Source organism: Microcaecilia unicolor, chromosome 2 (assembly GCF_901765095.1).
Source record: "Microcaecilia unicolor chromosome 2, aMicUni1.1, whole genome shotgun sequence".
Taxonomy (NCBI): Eukaryota; Metazoa; Chordata; class Amphibia; order Gymnophiona; family Siphonopidae; genus Microcaecilia; species Microcaecilia unicolor.
Window position 1 is genome coordinate 220,241,084 of NC_044032.1, and position 17,109 is coordinate 220,258,192.

At 39.9% G+C, this 17,109-nt stretch overlaps 1 protein-coding gene across 1 annotated transcript in view; it reads right to left on the reverse strand.

The window, feature by feature from the left end:
• The window catches only part of VPS13A (vacuolar protein sorting 13 homolog A), a 556,982-nt gene that overhangs the window by 316,366 nt on the left and 223,507 nt on the right, over positions 1–17,109 (reverse strand). Inside the window, exons 30-34 of the mRNA XM_030193720.1 lie at positions 15,109–15,225; positions 14,925–15,028; positions 12,980–13,147; positions 9,656–9,963; positions 7,023–7,170 (exon numbers count right to left, since the gene is read on the reverse strand). Coding sequence (XP_030049580.1) covers positions 7,023–7,170; positions 9,656–9,963; positions 12,980–13,147; positions 14,925–15,028; positions 15,109–15,225 — 845 coding nt within the window. The remainder of the gene's footprint in view (positions 1–7,022; positions 7,171–9,655; positions 9,964–12,979; positions 13,148–14,924; positions 15,029–15,108; positions 15,226–17,109) is intronic.

The window sequence follows — 17,109 nt, forward strand, 5'->3', positions numbered from 1 at the left end:
AGAAAAGATAGAATCTGCTTACAGTCCAGAGAATGGAGAGACTTATGAGTGGATGCTTGTGCAGTTTAGGACAAATCACTATTTCTTCATGCGAATTAAAAAAACAAAAAACCACCTTCAGCAGGAATTTAGGAAATAATTATAACAATATCAGAAAACTAGATTCTCTCGACCACATTATTAGGAAATAGGGACCAAGATTAAAGGAAGAAAAAAAAAGGAAAAAGAGAAAAAACCCCACAAGAGGGCATTAAATGCTTCTCAGCCCACCCTAAACAGTGAACATATAGGTTACACTGTCACATTTACATCTTCCCTGGATTGTAAAAAATCCTTCAGTTGGGGGCGTTTCCAAGATGGCGATGTGACCGGAGGTGTTTTAAGTTAGCTCCGAGAGTTTGTGTTGTTTTCCCTCATATTATCTGCAAGAATCAAATATGCCTCATACGAAAAGGAAGGGGACGGTGAGGTCAGTTCCCCCTCTGACCTCGACCTCCTCCCCGCAACAACAACCAACTTTTTCTCCGGAGTCTCTCAGAATCGCAGGGTAGAGGAGCTCGATGCGGCGATTCCCAGGGAAGGGGACTCGCTGCTGGGCGAAGAAACATCGCTTTCCCCCCCTGCTCCAACAGTTCCTCCGTGTCCAGCGTTAACTGCGCCGATAGAGGAGAAACATCCCCCTTCCGGAAGTGGAGTAGGGATGCGATTCAGTGGGGAACTACCGACGCAGACAAAAATGCTGGGCGAAGAGGCCCGAATGAAGGCCCTAGAAAATCAATCGGAGTTAAATCTAGAACGAATTTGGCAGATGTTAACTAAGATGGACCAAACCCTTCAAAGATCTTCCAGTGAAGTAAGTCTTTTAAATCAAAAGTTTGAGGATTTAAAAACTACTGTGGAATCTGTTAAATCTGATTTAATAACGTGCGTGACACCGCTTCAAAAAGAAATGGAAAAGTTCAAAGAGTTTCAATCAACAGTAGTTAAAGAAAGAATTCTTATACAGAGAAAAATTGAACAAATTGAAAATTTTAATAGGAGGTTGAACTTAAGACTTTTGAACTTTCCAAAATTATTAGGATATACCCCAATGGATTTATTTCGTAGATATTTAATGGAGAATTTGAAAATGTCAAAGGAGACTACACCACCAATAAGCAAAATCTTTTATATTCCGAAGAGAAACATTGAAGGAACGAGAAGTGGAGCTCAATATCCTATGGAACAGGATAAAAGTGAAGGTTTAAAAGATATTTCCGCAATATTGGAGCAGTCTCTAGAAGATGTGACAGAAAGAGCCACTCTCCTTGTGGTCTTTGTGTTTGAACAGGATTTGAACTCCATATTACGATTATATTTTCGAAATGCAAAAATTCCTTTTGGTGGAGCAAAGATAATGATGTTCCCAGACGTAACTAAACAAACGCAACAACGGAGGAAAGAATTTTTGAATTTGAAATCAAAGACTTTAGAACTGGGAGGATCTTTTTTGTTAGTATACCCCTGTAAATGTATAGTGAAAATAGGGATGGTCAAACATGTTTTCTTTGTACCGGAGCAGCTCAAGTTTTTTCTGGATGCTAAACAACAGAACTGACGCTAGATAGAATAAATAGAGACATGCACTCGTCAAGTTTAGACATAGTTCTTTTTCTTTCCTCTTGAATCTTCCCTAAATTGAGTACGCCCCACACCTGTTGTGGTCTAAGGAAGCTAACTTTAAATGTACTAAACCTATGTATATGTATATAACAATAATGTTCTGTATATGGAGCTGTGTTTCTGTAGCAAGATTATTCTTGTGGATCTAGTTTATTTTGTTTAAATGATAAACCAATAAACAAATTTAAATAAGAGAAAAAATCCTTCAGTTGCTTAGGGTCAAAAAATTGAAACTGCTGACCTTGATATAATACTAAACATGCACATGGAAAATGTAATACAAAATTGGCTCCCAAAGACTGAACCCTAGCCTTATAAACTAAAACTTCTTTACGCCTCAACTGTGTCACTCTAGCCAAGTCAGGAAATACTCGTATTTTAGACCCCATAAACAACATATCTAAGTATCAAAAGGAAAGTCTAATATTTTTATCAGGTTCAAGAGCAAAGGTAACCACCAAAGTGGTTCTTTGCGTTATCACTTCTAGCGAAGATTCTAGAAAAGAGGTCAAATTGAGTTCTTCTCCTCCTTGAGGTAAATTATTCAATCTAACAGAAGCTCTAGTAGATGGAATATATTGAGCCCTAGTAATCGGAGGCAAAGAGTCAGGAGAGAACTTCAAAATGTCAATCATATATTTTTTAAACATATCCAAAGGAGAAACAAGAGATTTGGGAAAGTTCAATAATCTCAAGTTATTCCTTCATGATTGGTTTTCCAAATATTCCAGACACTTAATAACAAAGTTCCTTTCCTTAACAGAGGTTATCTCCAAATTCTCCAAAGTCTATAATTTAGTATTTAAGGTAGCCATCTCAGCAATCTGCTGACCAGTGACCTGAGCCTGATTTAATACTGCTTTAGAAATCACAGCAATATCTTTAGTATTTTGTCAAACTGTTTCTGACAAGGTTGATTGTAAATTACTAATAGCGTCCCAAACTGCTTCTAAAGTCACCACGGCAGGTCTTGTATTGCCCTACTCACAGGTTCAGGCAGGTTTTGATCCTTAGCTTTACTCAGAGTGATCACAATTTCTTGCCCTAGTACTCTGACTGCTAATTGCAGTAGTTGTTCTACTCCAGTGGTCAAATTCAAAGTCACCACAAGCTGCCGCCCCCCCCCCCCCCCCCCCCCCCGTGGCCTTCCAACTGGTAAACCTGTTGGTGCAGTTCTGAAGAACTCTGCTGGGGCGCATAATCACTGCCTGGCTGTGGAGAAGTCGTGCGTTCTACAGGTCTTAACGTTGCCCTGCTGGAACTGCCGCTGGAAGCTTCCACTACCAGCATGAGGGAAGAAGCAGCCAGAATTGAACCTGGCAGCAGACGATATCGATCCAGCGTCGTCTGTCTCGCTGGGGGTTCTAGCAAGGGGGCTGGGGGGTTTAGCACTCAGATTTTTGCTCTCCTTTTCCCCATCCTGTTTTCACAAGTCCAACGAGAATAAGATTTTGGCGGAGATATCGCTGCACAAACAGGTACATCCTCTCACCACAGCGCCATCTTGGACCCACCTATTGTAAATGATTTTGAATGAATACCTGGTATTCAGTAAGATGGTATACAAAACCTGTTAAATAAACATAATATAGGTCATTGCAAAGGAGAAGATAATCTAGAAGACTGTCTCATCACAAGCAAGACCAGCCTCTGTGCTGGCTTTGCGCTTGATATATTATTACTGTATAAAACAAAACATAATGGTAATGGGTGTGTATCAGGGCTTTGCACCTATCATGGTATTTACTTGCCATAAGGCTGCATAGAAGAGATGTGCACTTGCTTGGTGTCCTCTGCACTGGGATGACAATGTTTTTTCACTGTTTTTAGCGTGCAGCTTAGGAGCTACCTTGTTCTCAGACCTTTGCAACTGAAATAAGGACATCTGCACTTTAGGAATCTCAGTGGAGACAAATCATTACGGAGATCTATGACACTGCCCCTTCAGGGCTGGGCTTTTAAAGTCTCTAAGCAAGACTAAAAACATAAGCAGAAAAATCTCTGCACAGATCTTATGCCTCTTTCTGCGCACTCAAGAGTTTCCTCTCTACTTTGTAGTGATTATGGAATCAACTGAGGAAACACTTCAGGCTCACATAGAGATTCTTTTGTACAAAATTCAGCCTGGTTATGTTCCGAGCCATAAGCTGAAACACCTGGCATGGATGACTAAGTTCTAGATTCTTCTTCCACATTCTAGGCAAGGTCAAAAGCCTGATATAGTCTGCACAATGCTCCAGAGGCATGATGAAAATCTAGAAACTTTTTTAAATAGAAGAAAAAATGCCACAACAGAACACAGACTATAGGATAGAGAAACTATTTAAATATATGGAAGATCTTTGATTTTGCATCCATTCAGTGTGTGTGTTGTGTGTGTGTGTGTGTGTGGGGGGGGGGGGGGTTAATGAGGGGTCTGAAGAGATCACTGTGTGGAAGAAGGGCCATGCATGTTCTGAATCTTATACTAGTTTATGAGTTTTGGGAGAAATGTTCCAGCCTATCACCATGTAATTATATCACTCACTTGTGCTCCTGATTATATCTTGCTTGTTGACAGAGGACTATATGTCTAGAGCAGTGGTTCTCAACCAGTGTCTCCACAAGAGGTGTGAGGTGTGTCACAAAATATTTGGTATAGACAAGACGCCTGTGCTTTCCTTATCAGTCATCTGTGCCTGCAAGCTGGGAAGACCAGAGATCCTGATAATCAGGTTCTTGTACTCCTCATAATTGGTCCCCATTTCTGCTTCCCTACTATACCCAATGATAACTGCTGTCACCAGCTCCAACTGAAAGTGCTGCAGGTTTGCTGTCCATAGGCTCTGCTATATAGCTTCTAAGTAGCATATTTCAGGGTTTTGTGATGTTTCACACTACCTGGCAATGGAAAGATTTTGTTATTGTTACTGAGGTGACACCAGAATTTGAATAGTTTGTATGAAAAATGAAAAATCTAAGGCTGATGTGTTACATACAGTTTTTTGTTATGGGACTGAATAGTAGGCTAATAGATAGATATCGATATATCTATATCTATCTATATCTACAGTGGGGGAAATAAGTATTTGATCCCTTGCTGATTTTGTAAGTTTGCCCACTGACAAAGACATGAGCAGCCCATAATTGAAGGGTAGGTTATTGGTAACAGTGAGAGATAGCACATCACAAATTAAATCCGGAAAATCACATTGTGGAAAGTATATGAATTTATTTGCATTCTGCAGAGGGAAATAAGTATTTGATCCCCCACCAACCAGTAAGAGATCTGGCCCCTACAGACCAGGTAGATGCTCCAAATCAACTCGTTACCTGCATGACAGACAGCTGTCGGCAATGGTCACCTGTATGAAAGACACCTGTCCACAGACTCAGTGAATCAGTCAGACTCTAACCTCTACAAAATGGCCAAGAGCAAGGAGCTGCCTAAGGATGTCAGGGACAAGATCATACACCTGCACAAGGCTGGAATGGGCTACAAAACCATCAGTAAGACGCTGGGCGAGAAGGAGACAACTGTTGGTGCCATAGTAAGAAAATGGAAGAAGTACAAAATGACTGTCAATCGACAAAGATCTGGGGCTCCACACAAAATCTCACCTCGTGGGGTATCCTTGATCATGAGGAAGGTTAGAAATCAGCCTACAACTACAAGGGGGGAACTTGTCAATGATCTCAAGGCAGCTGGGACCACTGTCACCACGAAAACCATTGGTAACACATTACGACATAACGGATTGCAATCCTGCAGTGCCCGCAAGGTCCCCCTGCTCCGGAAGGCACATGTGACGGCCCGTCTGAAGTTTGCCAGTGAACACCTGGATGATGCCGAGAGTGATTGGGAGAAGGTGCTGTGGTCAGATGAGACAAAAATTGAGCTCTTTGGCATGAACTCAACTCGCCGTGTTTGGAGGAAGAGAAATGCTGCCTATGACCCAAAGAACACCGTCCCCACTGTCAAGCATGGAGGTGGAAATGTTATGTTTTGGGGGTGTTTCTCTGCTAAGGGCACAGGACTACTTCACCGCATCAATGGGAGAATGGATGGGGCCATGTACCGTACAATTCTGAGTGACAACCTCCTTCCCTCCGCCAGGGCCTTAAAAATGGGTCGTGGCTGGGTCTTCCAGCACGACAATGACCCAAAACATACAGCCAAGGCAACAAAGGAGTGGCTCAGGAAGAAGCACATTAGGGTCATGGAGTGGCCTAGCCAGTCACCAGACCTTAATCCCATTGAAAACTTATGGAGGGAGCTGAAGCTGCGAGTTGCCAAGCGACAGCCCAGAACTCTTAATGATTTAGAGATGATCTGCAAAGAGGAGTGGACCAAAATTCCTCCTGACATGTGTGCAAACCTCATCATCAACTACAGAAGACGTCTGACCGCTGTGCTTGCCAACAAGGGTTTTGCCACCAAGTATTAGGTCTTGTTTGCCAGAGGGATTAAATACTTATTTCCCTCTGCAGAATGCAAATAAATTCATATACTTTCCACAATGTGATTTTCCGGATTTAATTTGTGATGTGCTATCTCTCACTGTTACCAATAACCTACCCTTCAATTATGGGCTGCTCATGTCTTTGTCAGTGGGCAAACTTACAAAATCAGCAAGGGATCAAATACTTATTTCCACCACTGTATGTAGAGAGAGAGATACACATTTAGCAACTGTATATAAAAATCTTTTTTGCCCATTCCTGTTCACCAGAGTCAAGTTCCATTTCATGATTTATTCATAGATCTGACATAATAATGCTTTTTTTTTTTTTAAAAGCAGTTATGTGGTCAGCACTGTCATCAATCAAGATCAGCCATACATATGAAGTATCACATCATAGCTTATGTAATGAGTTTATCTTGTTGGGCAGACTGGATGAAACATATAGGTCTTTATCTGCCGTCACCTACTATCTTACTACAAGGCTGCTGATGGGGGGGTGGGGGCAAAATTCCATAGGCCCCGGCCTCCAAGGGGGGCCCAGCCTCGGGGTCTGGTGGCAGTCCGAGAGTGAGGGGTAGCAGCGGCGGCTGGGTTACTGTTGGGCCTGGTGGCTGTATCCCGAGTGTGAGTGGGTGGGCATGGCGGCTGTGTCCCAAGTGGGGAGGAGCCTGGCAGTGGCCCTGTCTTACTATGTTATGTTAAATGCTTTTGTATATCAAGCTGTTTGTATTTAGCAGAAAACTTCAAAGAAGTTATGGTTCTAATTTGTTTTACTACTATATTTTTCATATCTAATAAGTAGGATTATTTTGCTCTAGTAGGATGAGCTCAAAGTGTTTCTGTAGATATATAATTTTGAGCATTATCATTATAGGAGAACTCCTTGAGAAAGAAGAAACCATAAAAAATACTCACCATCATAGGTTTGAGTCGTCCAATTATTTTGATATCAGGAACATCACTATACCAGGCAGCAGCCAAATTACGCTCAACAGTAACTTCCATATTCAGTGGTGGCAGAAGCTGTATTTCTGCTTGTAATAAGCCACTCTCAAAAGTGGATCTGTGATAGGAAACAAAATATTAAGGCATCAGAGACTGAATTAAGTAGGTGGTTTAATCTAATTAAGCATTTTGACTTCAATAGAAAATTTTCATAACTTTGCTAAAAGAGTGGCCCCCCTAAACCTGTCCCAGGGAATCTTCAGAAAGCTGGATTTTTAGGATACCCACAATGAACATGCATGAGAAAGCAAGATGTACTCTGTGTGTGCTATCCATACTGTTGTGCTCTGTAATATAAAGCACAACAGTATAGATAACACACACAGAGTACATCTGTTAAAGTTCCATATACTGTGCGATAAAAGACAAGTTTGAGTGAAACAGAGGGGCACTAATTACACAGAAAGACCACATGAACAGGAAGGGAAGGTTTGTGGCAGCTCAGTGTGGTCATCACAGGCATCTTCATTAAAATATGAAGTAAAACTTAAGTTTTCTAAATAAATAAATTTGTATACAGCAGAAGTAGTGCATGCAGCTCTCTCTCTCTCATGCATATTTATTGTAAATAACTGGTTGTGGGATCCCCAGGACAGGTTTGGGAAGTCCTGTTTTAGAATGTTAAAGCCTGGCCACGCTAACAGGATACATGAAACTCCCTCCCTCATCAAAACAAAACATTGTTGTTTAAAATCTGTCATGGTAACCAGTTCATAATGAACACGGCAGATAGAGAGATTTCTTTCATCTCTTATGTGTGTCACCAGGGAGAGCGCTCCCAGTACAATCAAGAAACAAATGTTCACCAGCAACTTTAATCTTAAGGCTTTTATTCCATGCAGGTTTCTAAACCTGATACACGGTTTCAACAGCAGCATTCACCTTCAATCTTAAACACATGTAAGCTACCTGAAAGTGTGTGGCAAATAGTCCCCTTTAAGTAGTAGGCTGCCAGCACCTACCAGGATTCAATACAGGCTCACAGTCAGCTTCAGTCTGGGCTCTTTATCCAGTGCACAGTAAACAGTAGTTCAATGCCCAAGACAAACACTGCATTCAGTTCATCATCCCAGTTAAATCAGAAAGCAGCCTTTACCTTCAGGAGGTTTCAATACTTTAGGGACTTCTCACACCCAAGGGATTTTCCCTGCAACTGCTTCTCTCTCACTTCTTCTCTCCTCCTGAAATGAACTCCTCTGGGACTCCTTCCCACCTGCCTAATCAATCCCTGGCTTATGTTCTCACAACCAATCATTCTCATTCCACTAGCCTCCCCCACACCCATACCAGCTGAGTTAAGCATTAGACTAATGAGGAGCTCCTGCACACAGGGTTACCTATCTCTCTTTCCCCCTAGTGGCAGCCACTCTACACATCCTGCCAGCTTACACCCATGTCTTCCCCGATTGCAGCTAGGAGTCCAATCCGGGTTCCTCATCTCACCCCCTGGCTCCTTGCCTGCAATGCCTTCTGGGACTTGTATTTCAAACTGACACTGCTTAATCCAACTATCCTGGATGTGACTTTATCACATGTGGCACCGTCCTATCCTCACTAGTTTATCTGTCACTCTCCCTCCCTCCAGCAGAAACAAATACCACAAATTTCCCACTCCGCTCTTCTAGGTTTTGAAAACTCTTCATCCACCCCTCTGGAAGATGAAATTACCTTTCTAGAAGGACCTAAGTCTTTGGAAGCTTAAGGAAAAGCAAAGCCTCCCTACTTGCAGTGCCACTCTATGTAGAGTTGCTCTGTACCACTCTGAGAAAATCAGAATCTTGCCAGAGGAGAGGGGCAGAAAGTCCCTCTTCATTGGCCCAGTCCTTCAGGCCTTTTAAGCTCAAGAGACATAACCTTTTCAGCACACACTAAGGCAACAGGTCTAAGGGTGATGTTGAATTTTGGAGGCCTTATAATGCACGTTCGCATCTTCCCTGACTAATACAATGGCTACAATAAGTCTTTCCTATGTAGCATGTTACTTTCAGAATGGCAAACACAACTTTGCAAGCATACAAGTATTTATTGTGTAAGCCTCTACATGTTTAAGAAGTCAGCTTCATAATTGATTATTCAATCTTATTAGAGCTGCAAGGATTTTAGGGCATGAGTCTCCTACCATTTTTGTGGGCTTCCAGTTCAAATCGATACTAGCTTGGTAGGGAACCATAAGCCATCATTTACAATTAATCAGGGATTCTTCTCTTATTTCATATTCCCTTCTTGACTCACTTGGCCTAATTATAGCAACAGACTTTTACTAGGGGGCTACATACTAAGACTCCTTCTAGAATCCTGCAGTCATGGGTCCAAAATCAGTCCACTAGGTATCACCATTATGCAATGGCTGAACACCCTCCCCCCACTGGGGGTTGTGAATAGTACCTCCGCATCATCTCCAGGCCCTGCAACCTAGAGAGAAAACTGCATAGTAGTTCACAGTAGTGCCACTAAGAATTTGGGCCAGCCCCAGAGCAGCAATAAATTTAAAACGTACACAGGCATGTTCAGGCTCATCCATTTTATATCCCATAAAATGTTACCTGTAAAGCTTGAGTTCACTCAGGTTCACCGTCATACAGTCAACAACAGGAGGAAGGGTACAGCGCGCTTTTGTCTGAATAATGAAAAACTGATTCTTTATAGTGATCAGACCAAAATCGGCAACTAAGACATCTGAAGACACTGCTGACTGTGGCACTAAGACGACAGGTGCTTTAACATTTATATCCAATGCCAGTCGGAAACTCCGTTGAGCTAGTTCTTTTACGCCTGTAGCAGCTTTCTCTGCTGCATGGACTGTTGCTTCAGTCAGTGCTTCTTTGGCAGCTTGAAAATTGTTAACGAAGTCCTAGAAAAATTATGGAACGTTACTTAGAAAACAAGACATAGCAGAGACGGCAGCATAGGATGGGGGAATGGTTTGTGCAGACAAGCGAACAGTTCAAATGAGTGGAAAAAAACCCTGGGATATACGATTCAAAAGTAACCCTTACCAGAAAGGAATAGCAGCACTTTACAGCAAGCCTGATTAGTACAGGATATAAAGCATAAGCAAACTAGGCTTGTGTCTTGGGTCCCAATGTTTAGGAGAAGCCTCTCTCAGATGGGTAAGTTCAGTGTCTCCAGAGATATATTTTCCCTCTGGTTAGCAATTGGAAGAAAGAATAGTTGTTGGGGTTGGGGGCAGGGGAAGAATAGGATGAGCAACGAAACCTGAGCTACCACTTTCTGCAGAGGTCTATTCTCCCCATCCGTGCATTGTCCTTTGACTAACAGGGGCGCCAGCAAACAGCCACCTATCTACTGCTACCTCTAACAGTTACTTCTGCAGACAGAACCACATATTTGTGGGAGTTTCAGAATATATTTAGATTACAATCGCGGGCTCAATGCACTTGATTGCCTAGGGCCCACCAAAGCTTTAATCTTGCCATGAGCCTCGATCCATGAGAACAAAGGATGAAGCTGTGGGACTCCTTAGCTACACAAATTCCTGCTGGTATGGGGTTTTTTTCAGTAAGGGAAAAAGAATGACTGAGAAAGAGCAGTGACAAAGCTGGTATGGACAGAAAAATACAGTAAGGGAAAATTGCCCCATATGACAACCTATATATCTATGTTTCAATGCAAATGTGCATCTGGGGAGAGCTCTCTTAGGGTATTCTCCCCAAAGAGAGCTTCTTACAGGCAACATATCAAAGGTGTTGAAACCCATTTTCTTTAATTTCTTTCCTAATGGTGCCAGCATGACAAACAGGATTGAGGACATAGGAAATCCCTGTGGCACCTCACACTCTGAAATCCATGGAGAAGATATCATTCATTTTTACCTGATATGATCTACTTTTTAATAATCCCTCAAACTATTCATATACCTTACCACTAATTCTCATATTGTCCAAGTCTTAATAGTATAGCATAGTCCACCATATGAAAAGCACTGGACATGTCAAATTATAATTATAACAACAGAACGTTCTATCGTCTGCTGATTATATTCCAGAATTTTGTCATCAATGTTGAAACACTGTTTCTGTACTGTATTGCAGTCTGAATCCAGATTGTAATTTGTGTAACAGAGTGATGCGTTAAATAATCCATTAAGTTGTTGGGCTACCCATCCCTCCATTTTTGTACTTAATAAACCAATCTGGCGATAACTTCATTACATAGTTAGGTCACCCATCTAATAAGCAATTTGAATGAGTATATTTTAATAATGGTTTGACAATGGTAGTAGCTTGAAAGAACACCAAATTCTATTTACTTTAATCGAATCGTCAAGTTTCTCTATCACGTAAAAGAAATCATCTATGGACATTTTTAGGTTAGTAAGGTCTTTCCTAATTTTTAAGATCTTTTGTTCAAAGTAATGAGCCTATTTGTCTGGCGTGAGTGAAATATTTGAAGACAAAGTTATGTTTTGGGTGCTAAATAAATTGTTCATGAGTCCAAACAATTTTTTTACATCAACGTTTTCTTCCCTACATATTTATTATATTATTCCATTTTTATTCTGCCTAATTTGTGTTTATAGTCCCTTAATGCCATTTTTTTTTATAAATGTTTGAGTCTGATGTATCCTTTGACCGTTTTCTTTATAATTTTCTACATAGTTTTTTTTATTGTATTGAGCTCCTGATTGTACCATGGTCAAATTTTCTTTTTTGGCCTGTTTTTGATTTTTAAAGGAACTATATTATCTAGGTTTAGCTTTCTTATCTTGCCCCATTCAGTCATAAAGTTTATAGGATTAGTTGCTAGTGAATTATGATGATTTAGCATTGAAGACCATAATAATAGAGAAAATATTTTCTCTCTAGTCTGAAAAATTTGCATTTTGTTTTGGGTCCTATACGTTCCATTTTCTTTCTAGTTAAGAGTGAAAGTGAGCTTGCTATGATCTGACCATATTACCTTCAATTATATATAGTTTTCTAAACTGAAGTCATTATTTATTACGAAGCTACATGCTTAACAAATCTAAAACATGACCCTTTAAGTGAAAAGTTGAAGCTTGAGGTATAATCAAGTACTACTACTACTACAAAGTACCATAAATTTAAGAAATTCATTGGTTCCGTTGTTTTGTGATCCAGAATATTTTCTAGATATAAATTAATACCCCCTAGTAGTATCGCGTTGGGAAATTTGTGTAAACATTTGATACAGAATCCATAAAAATCAGTCTGAACTTTATTCCAGCTTCCATGGAGATGATAAAATAATAAACTACTAAGTTGTCCTTGTAATGTTTCATCTGATATTCTGCAAACTACCATTTCTAGAGAAGGGGAAGAAAATTCTGCAAATATATTTATGTGGAAGAAAGATTTGTAAATGATGGTGACCCCCACCTCCTTTCTTCTTATCTCTAGTAAAATGGGTTATTTTATAATCTGGTGGACATAGCTCACATATGATTGGGAAGTCTAAAAAGCCATGTTTCTGTGATAAACAGTAGTCCTAGTTCATCCTCTTCTAATCATTCTCTAATCCTTTCAGCCTTACTGACAACAGATCTAGCGTTAACAAATCTTATAGGTATGGGAACATAAGATGTATTACCTGGTTATTTAACCAGATAATATACTGATACGTATATTATACATATAGATAAAAGTGTCCTTTATACTTTCTGCAGAATCACCAAATATGTCATTGCTCATTTCACTAGCACAAAATACATACTGCTGTGTTCCAATATCTTGCCATTCTGATTCTAGAAGCATTATTGTTATATATATATATATATATATATATATATATATATATATATATATATATATATATATATATATATATATATTTATGTATTGTAACATTATTAAGGAGACAGGAAATTCTGAAACCATACAACTCACCAAAATAGATGAAACAAACTTGTTGACAAAAATGACTTGAATGCAACCAACTGTTAAACTGATCTGGCTGTCCATTACATTCATGTCTGTGTAGGCAGCACCCTCTGTAGCATCCACGTATGATATCATTTGAAAACTGAAGACTTCTTTTCCAGTGATATATACAGCCTTAAAAAAAAAACACATACAAAACAATAAACTGAAATATGGTTTCATTCAAAATTCTTTTGTGCCTGTTTTCCTTCCCCTTGACTGCACAGACCATGCAAAAACCAAAATAAAACCAAAACAAAAACAGGCCTACATCTGCCAGAAGTGCATGCACACCTGGAATTCAGCTATGCTAATATGAGATGCTCTTCTCTGCAATGTGTAGCCGTACATACTGCCTCATGAGCGTGTGTGGTCACTAAGCGAGTAACTCTCTACAGGTTACCTAAGGTTAGGAGCTATGATGATGCGCACTAAGTGCGAATTCCATATTGATAATTACATGCATAAGTCCTCAGTTATACACCTAACTCAGGCACGAACACTTATGCTAGCTAAATGGCTGGTGTAAATGCTCAAGCCTAACTACTGACTCTTTCCTGTACTACTTGAATTGGCGTTCTGTTCCTATGTTTTTTTTTAATATTAAATCACTGAGATTTGGCCTTGCCTTGATTTGGCGATTAATCAAGAATCAAATAAACATAACTGATATTATTCTATAACCTGCACGAATAAGTGCTGGGCACATCCTTGACCCACACATGCTCCTTCCAGCTCCACATCCTTCCCTTGCATGCTATGGATTTTGAACGCTCAATTTGCTCTGGTAATTTTTGCATTTCTTTTAGTCAATGACAAATTACCCATGGGCTAAATATATCAGAATTAAGAGAAGGAAGCTATGATAGTCTTGGTTTTCAAAAGTGACCTCTAGTGAGAAATCATGCTTTCTGTTTAAGGTGATGGACGTTAAAGGCTCAGTCCATAGGTCCAATTTCTCACCGATTCTGAAGTCCAGGTTACATTTTATACGCATCATAAATGCAGCTATTCTGAAAGTGACTGTGGGTCCTTCCTCAGAATAGTTTTTTTTTTTTTTTAAAGGAGAATCATTTCTCTTCTGCATTATTACTGCAAGAGTCACTACTAGCCACCTTTACATGATGCAGAGCTCTACATGTCAAACCTAAAATCTGTACACCACAGAACTAGCAAGCATTACCTAGGAACTCGTAGAGAACATTTTTTGCTATGCAAATGCTTGTAAGGAGAGAATATATTTTACAAAATTATTCCCTGTAGACACTAGCATATTCTGTTTGTCAGTACTCCCCAAGACTATCACAATACAGCTTCTGTTTAAATATAAAGACCAGAAATCCTTGACTCCGTCAATATTACCACATAGCTGTACCCAGTCATAGAGTAAGAGAAATCAACTGCCTCAATAAAGATTATGAATCAGTGGAATGCCTGGCCACTGTGATGTGGCCAAAGGAATATGCCCAAAGATAACTACGCAGACTGGGAGATCCACCTGGTCTATTATTTTTCTGTTGTCATTCACCAAGACAGCAATATTCTGCAAGCCAGCAAGAAGTTAGCCAGATATTTAGGTAACTTATCCAGGTTAAATCTGCTCCTGAACATATCTTGACAACTTTATGACACACCTTTATCATACCAGTGTTAAGTATCAGCATAGACCTGATCAAGTTTTAGCACACTGCAGATATGTTGACAAACTTGCGCCTTTTTATGTGGGTAAATTTTGTGTAAGCAACAACTTGCACTCGCAAAATTTACCTGCGCTCAACAAGAGGCAAATGTAAGAGGAAATGTATGTGTGAGACATATTTCTACTGAAAAATATTCTTCTGTGACATATTTTGGTTTCATTGTGGAAATTCTTTAAATGGAAAGAACAAAAATTACAACAGGATATACATACCTTCTTGTATAAAGCTGCTTCATCAGAGTCCAGTATTACAATATTCTTTAATTTTGCAAAAACCTCTGTTGCTTTTTTCCTCATAATCACTTGGGAATCAAGACCTTTTAAAAAAATAAAAAAGATCATGTCAGTAGGACACTGCTATATGAGACGCACTTAAGTTTGAAATCTTTTCTCTTACCTTCAATGCTAATTTCGGAAATTCTGCGTTTCTGTTCCCGAATAAAAATACGTAAACAGGACAAGTCCGCACACACATGAAGATTTATGACATCTTCAAACTTTGACTTTTTGGGTGCTGCAGGAAGTAACAGAATATTAGGCCAACATAAAATATATGGTATATCTAATGACTAAACACCCTGTAACTTTAAGCAATTATATATGCTAAGTATCAGTGATTTTATTCCAGTTGGAATCATGCACAACTGTCAATGTAGCATTCACATAAAACTCCTCTCCAAGATTTTCACCTTATCTTTCAGAATTTTAGTGGCTTGCATAGGACAAGAGAAAATGCTGTGCAAAAGGAGCCCCCAAGATGTTCGACTCACCAAACTCTCTCTTGTCCCCACCACCTCCAAGGAATCTTTCCTCTTACCCCCTTCCCTCCTACAGAATAGCTATTATTTTCACACACTGTGTGGCTCATAGTCTTGAGTAACATAGGAACTACCATGCTGTTCTTGAGAGACAGGAATGACACCACTATGTAAAGTCAGGCACTGTGTAGCTCAAACACTTCAAGAGCTGTGGTGAACTAGAAGATTACAAGTGTAATTTCTGATGCAGCTGAATCAAGGGTAAGGAAAACGTGAGGTGAGACTGGCATAAACATGAGGCTGGGAGGAAACTGGCTGGTGAAATTGGTAAAAAAGACTAGCAGAAGAGTACAAGGATGAAGACATCCCTGGATAAGGCGGAGGAAGGGAAGAGTATACTTTGGGGAGGAGTACATTAGTGAGGAATGAGTGGAGAGAAAGAGAAATCATACGGGAGAAAATGTGGAAATCCACGGAGCCCAAGAGGAGCTATGGGCTGCACAGACTTCTTTTAATTGATAGGATTTCTAGCAACAAATCACCAACACTTCAGTGCAGCCGCAAGTACTGCCAGTTGAAGAAGTCAGCACAACCTGCCAACTGCAGCATCCTAAATGAAAATTCCAAAGAGCAAGTATCCTAGTTATAAACAAATTGTACAGTTTTAGATAAGAATATTTTTCAGTACCGTACAGCAGTTTAAATTAGTCTTCAGAGTTAAATCCAGTTAAATTTGCCATTCACTGCAGCACTCAAACATCTTTTTATGATTTTATCCTTAATCCCCATTCTGCTTTTTCCCCAGGTAATTCTATCTTCTCTCCCTCATCAAATCCAAACAAACATATCCCTTAGTTGTATTTAAGTTTACCAAGGCAAGGCAAGGTGTGATAAAAGGCAGGCATTTATCTCACCACGATTTACCACAGAAGTCACTAACCTACTGTATCCCAGTACCGTAAGTTGCTGACTCCAGCAGTAAGGACTAATGCTGCTTGTAAGCCACCTTGCAGTAGCATTAGAACATCAGCCTGGGAGCAACAGGCCACCAAGTCATCACTTAACGGGACCACCACCTGTCAAACTTAGCAGTCCTTTATGCAGTGTGAGAAATACTATCAACTTTACAATGGCACACAGATAATCCCCTCGTTTTAAAGAAACATTTGATTTTTATTCCTGATTACTTTATATATGTGTGTGCCTGAGGAAGGCCTGCATACCAAAACATGGCCTATGTTGGGTTTTTCTTTGGATTGAGGTGTAACCTATGCTGAATGAATAAACCCTATGGATTTTAACATCTGTTGCTTTTAGAATATATATTTTTTGTCTTTACAACTATTTTTCATAGCATGGCAGTATATTTCCACTTTAATATTGTGGTTGCCCTTCTCTGTTTTTCCTAGTTCCACTATACCTTTTTAAGACAAGTCAACCAGAACTACACAGTACTCGAAGATGAGGTCGCACCATGGATTGATACAACAGCCTTACACCTTGATACAGAAGGCTTCTGCTTCTAAGTGTATCATTTAGAATTTTAGGTGCTCATTTCTGAGGCAATTCAGTGCTTTCCCAGGATGTTTAGTGGCTTTTTTGGTGGATTCCATTCAACAACCCAAACAGTTTACCAACAT